Below are 5100 nucleotides of genomic sequence, written 5' to 3' on the forward strand. Positions count from 1 at the left end.
TATTAATTTTAGAATTTATAAAATTAGTCGAGAAATGTGTATAAACTAACATAGAGATTTATATTAATTAAAAACAACATGGAAAAAAAGAAAAACATTAACATGAAATAAAATAAAAAGGAAAGGTAAATTAGTTTAATCAGTGTTAGGAACCGTTTGTTTGTGTGCGCTGCGCTGCATAAACAAACTGTCTTTCAGTATAAATGATATATAATTATTTTAACTTAAAAATTTAATCTGTATGTAAGATATAAAAATAATTTTATATTTTAAAATATATTTCTTAATAAATCTTTTTGAATATTAGATTCACCGCTATCTTCGCAAGAAAAAAATGGTGACCAGAAAATAGCAACAGCTAGTACGAATGACAAGTTGTTTTATATACCTCATGGATATTGACTAAACAATGTCTCAAAACAAAACCCAGCATCTTGTTCAAGTAGGATTAGCCAATTGAGCCAAACAAATCAAGAATAATTGAGACTAGTTATATAATCTGTGCTTTGTTATATAGATTCTTTTAATGCATTTTTTATAATGAATATAAAAAATTGAAGGATAAAATTAAAAAAATATTCAAATTAAAAAATAACAAAAAATCCAAAAAATATGTTTTAAAAAATTAAATGGAAAAAAACTACAACCAGAGCCCCCAGAGGCAGTAATACTAACTATTATCTCAAACAACAATTTAAAAATAAAAATAAGGGTAGTTGCCTGTGAGACTTAAATAAAAAATAGTCTTGATTTTTTTAAAGTTTGATAATAAAAAGAATTTTTAAAAAAATATTATGCACCTGGCATTTATTTTTTATTTTTATTTTAGTTTTAAAGGGTTTTTAACCTCTTAAAATAAATAGAAAACAGGCCGCGTGCATGGGACTTTCCATATGCCTCACCTATAAAATGGGGGGCTCGCGTGCTAGACCTATGAAAGAGGTCAGATCTACAAGCCGAACCTTGTTTTCCCAGTAACAGAGGACGTATAACACGTCATCCACCTTTCTTCTTAAGTCGTCCGCCCTCTAATTTGTTTTTCAAATAAAATTACGTACAATGCATCATCACTTAGAATTCAGTGAGCAGGGATCACTGGAAAATCAGTATTTTTTGCCCAAAAGTTTTATTTTGAACTCATGCCTCCATCTCCATTTCCACTGGAAATTAGCTATGGAAATTTTTTCCACAGTGTTTTCATTGCTATTTATGGATACTTTTCAATAGCCAATGAACATTCTGAAAAGCTTAAAAAAAAATGCATATGAAAATACATGCATGTCTGCTTTTACTACAAAAGAATATCTTTTGATGCCCTACGTGGGTGTGGGTGTGGGTGTGGGTGTAGAGCTTTTGAACATCAAAATGGCAGCCTGACATTAAGCCTCCTTAACCATATCGAATGAAGTATCATATGAAGCATATCATACGGCTGAGCAGGTCGGTTCAGTTTGAAATGTCTCCGTATCTTTATAACTCTCCCATGCAATATCAGATACCTTCTGAACGAAATCTTTTTTAAAATTGTTTTAATCTCAGGTATCTTTTCCGACGGAATGTTCACTGAGAACTTACTCCAATCAAGAACATCACTAAATGGCAATGTATAGTTATCTGAAATGGTCACAGGTATACACCCTGATTGAATTGCTGTCACCACTCTTGGACTTGCTACTTCATATCCACTAGGGCACAGGCAGAACTTGCTTTGACCCATTAATTTGAAGTAATCGTTTTTCTTGTTATGATCAAGATACTCATGGACTTGAATTTCATCGTCTTTATCTTTCCAATGCTCCAACAAGAGCTTCCTGATGTAACCATGAGCTCCCCCAGCGAAGAAAGCGAAAATCGAGCGCTTACTAGGGGGTAGACCTTTGCCAGGCGGTCCAAACTTGCCGAACGGGATGTTGATTTCAGGTATTGAAACATCCCTTCGAGGCTCGAATCTCTCTGATGTATTTGCATTGCAAAGGACTCTAACAAAGTTCTTGTAGAGACGAGGATTGGCTCGTGAGATGTCTGGTGCCTGAAATTTGAAATGAGGAATCAATTAATTCACAAAATTAATCGCACACATTTAGTTTTCATTACCGGACGACAAAAAGAACGTAAATTTCTGATACCCAGTCATGACAAGAAACCAAGAAATGATCAGCTCCCTCAGTTCTATTCCAGTAGGGGTACTTGCTGGCTACTACAGTAACATAATCTTGGACCAAACGTTGCAGCTCCACACGAGAGAATGTAACGAGGGGCCTGTAGATATAGTGAATGATATAGGCCACGCTGATAGGGAGTAAGAATGTGTGTGCCTCGTCGGGGTGACTAGCAGCAAAGGGGCTCTTCCCACTTTCCATCTCGTCAAGAAACTGACCTTCAATGCTGTAGATGAGGTTTAAGGGCGCAGAATGGACTAGAGGAAGCTCTCCTTCCCTGTAAACCCATATCCTGAACCTCTTCTCCATCTCTGTATAACTCCTGAATAAATATAAATTAATTTTGGTTATGTATTAATTAATTATAATTAGTGCATGTTGATCTTTACAACTGATCATTGGAACATGTAACATGTAACATGTGTAGTACGAATTAATACTGTGAGAAAACGTGTCCTTAGTGGAGCTGATGTTTTTCTCAGCACCCTCCCTTCCCTATTCTTCTCTCCCCCACAGACAAATTCAAATAATATTCCATTGTATTGCCACTGTAGCCTTGAAAAACCAGAAATCATGCACAACCGAGAGCCATGCCACATATATACTGTACGTAGCATAGGGGAACCAATAAATGAAGTATCATTATCATGAAGGAAATAATTGGCGTACGGTGTACGATGTACAATGCTGACAGGCAGCTGGCACCTGGCAGCTAGCACAACCCTTAAACACTTGATTACCATAAATTTAAGTTCTGATCAGTTCAAAAATAAGGTAATTAATGTTTTTTTTTACGACGACTAACGAGCTTCAGCTAATTAAACTCAATATTATGAAACCAAAAAAATTTATAAAAAAACAAAATTAAAATATTAGCAACAATGAATTCTGTAAATATACTAACAGCTTCTTTTTGCGTTTCAAAAAAAATGAAAATAAATTTTGTACGGCATGAATGGCTTGAAGCTCGAATGGTCAAAGTTGTACTCTTCCTAAACCGAGAATGGTGGGATCTTGAATTCGAGTTCCACTTTTATCAATCAACCGCTAGTTAATTAATATCCAAAAAGAAAAGAAAAGAAAAGAATGTTGCAACTTAACTGATGAAATGCATAATGATTTCTGTACATGGCTCCTCTGGGGATATAACTCCCCTCCTTGTATGATGAAGAGTTATGTGATCGAACTGCTTCGTAAATGGCAGCTCTTGCTCTAGCTAAACCTGCTTCAATTCCATCAGAACGTGTCTTTTTCTGCCCAAAAAGTACACACACAAAGAAAGATCAATAACATAAAACAAATAAAAAAAGAAGATATTATTAACCAGGCTCACTCTTTCATGTCTTGTAATTAGTGAAATGCCTTGTGATGGTGACGGCGAGGGTGAGGGTGAGGGTTGAAGCCTTTCAAAAGTGGGGTTTGGAGGTGGTAGCAAAAGAATTGGTGAAGAAAAGGATTGAAAGCTCTCAAAAGTATGGTTGGTTTTACCATCAATACTGTAATTAGGTGTATAGAAAGAAGACGAACGACTTGAAATCTTGGTTGTTTGATTAAAGGGAGATAAGCAGAGGAAAAACAGAGTGAGAACAATAGCTGATAGTAGTAGAAAACTGATGAAGGAGCTAGTAAAAGTTGCCATGAGAACATGCTCTCTCACAACTTCTCTATAGGTTTAAGCACGCATGGTGTGTTCATAGGCTGACCTGGGAAGGATGAAAGACTAGCAATAATTTAGAAGATACAGCAAGCACAGAGAGACTTTTCATGTTGAGGGTACAAAGTATCCTTTCATACGAGCTGGAAATTGAAAGGAATTCATTCAGCAACAATATTTACAAATGAACTCTTGTTTTGTTCATTAAAAAGAGATGGGGAGAATTACGTATATCCTTTTTCTCCTATGTTGCATACAGATAAGATTTCAAGGTTAATCACTTATTAATTTATACCCATTGAAATTATTTCTATATTTTATTTTGAGTTTGTTCGCTTAATAATCTAGATTCATTAAAATTCTATTTGGACCTTATTTTAACATTATTAGATTTAATAATTTTACCACAAAATTTTATATTGTTATATATGTCATTAATGGACTCACGGAAGGAAACACTCTGTAAAAAAAACTCTCATCGATAATTTATGAGTTGTTGGTAAGTTTGTCGATAATAAATATATCGATGGATTTATAGACGGACAAAATACGCCAAAAAATTACTGTTTTATTTCGTCGGCATATCTATCAGTAAATATAATATACCACCAGCAGAATACCATTTGTAATTATGTCGGTGTATTAACAGTAGTAGTGATATTTGCAATAATTCTTTTCCAACTCTTTGAAATATACTAACAGTCTAGTTTTATCGGTAACTTTAATTATCAGCAATGGTGGCATTTGCAGTAATTCTTTTCTAACTCATCGACGGAACAACTTCGTCGGTATATTTTAGAGAAAATAAAAAAAATTATTGTAAATATCATTGTTAATGTCAACTCATCGATAAAATTATAGATGATATTTTATCGATGATATGTTACATTTACTATTTAATAAAGAGAATTCTATTTAGATCTTTTTTCTTTTTATATTGGCAAAAAAAAAATACAAAGCTTCATATAATTATTATTTTTTGGTTTGGATTGATTTTTTTAACTAAAGAAATGCTAATTTAAGAACAAAAATGAATTTGTTGATGCATCTAACGTGTTTTCTTTTTTTTTTTTGTTGAAAAATGAGCGAGAATGGAATTTTTCAAGCCTAGGAGTTGACAATTAGATTTTTTAGCCATCATAGATTGCTAAAATCTGAAACAAACTTGTCATAAAAAAACAAAAAAAAATAATTAAAGAAAGCCCAAGCGAACGTGCTTGAGCTTTTTCAAGGAACATCAGAACATGTGTGTTGCGAAAACAGTCACCGGCACCCAGCGGCTTTTCC

At 33.8% G+C, this 5100-nt stretch overlaps 1 protein-coding gene across 1 annotated transcript; it reads right to left on the reverse strand.

Moving 5' to 3' along the window:
* Window positions 1-1344: 1344 nt before the first annotated feature.
* On the reverse strand, window positions 1345-3406 carry LOC133688149 (probable glycosyltransferase At5g20260). The gene is made up of 3 exons (XM_062107548.1): window positions 3261-3406; window positions 2127-2481; window positions 1345-2029 (listed from the first exon to the last, which is right to left on the reverse strand). The coding sequence occupies exons 1-3, from the start codon at window positions 3287-3289 to the stop codon at window positions 1361-1363; spliced, it is 1053 nt and encodes a 350-aa protein (XP_061963532.1). The 5' UTR covers window positions 3290-3406; the 3' UTR covers window positions 1345-1360.
* Between the last annotated feature and the right edge of the window lie 1694 nt (window positions 3407-5100).

Source organism: Populus nigra, chromosome 3 (genome assembly GCF_951802175.1).
Source record: "Populus nigra chromosome 3, ddPopNigr1.1, whole genome shotgun sequence".
In the NCBI taxonomy this organism is placed as follows: Eukaryota; Viridiplantae; Streptophyta; class Magnoliopsida; order Malpighiales; family Salicaceae; genus Populus; species Populus nigra.

Excerpts from the sequence above, each read along its gene's own strand:
- LOC133688149 (XM_062107548.1), bottom strand. The coding sequence starts at position 3,289 with ATGTACAGAAATCATTATGCATTTCATCA. Across the intron at positions 2,482-3,260 it reads AATCATTATGCATTTCATCA|GAGTTATACAGAGATGGAGA; the intron begins GTTAAGTTGCAA and ends ATATTTATTCAG. Across the intron at positions 2,030-2,126 it reads TGGTTTCTTGTCATGACTGG|GCACCAGACATCTCACGAGC; the intron begins GTATCAGAAATT and ends TTCAAATTTCAG.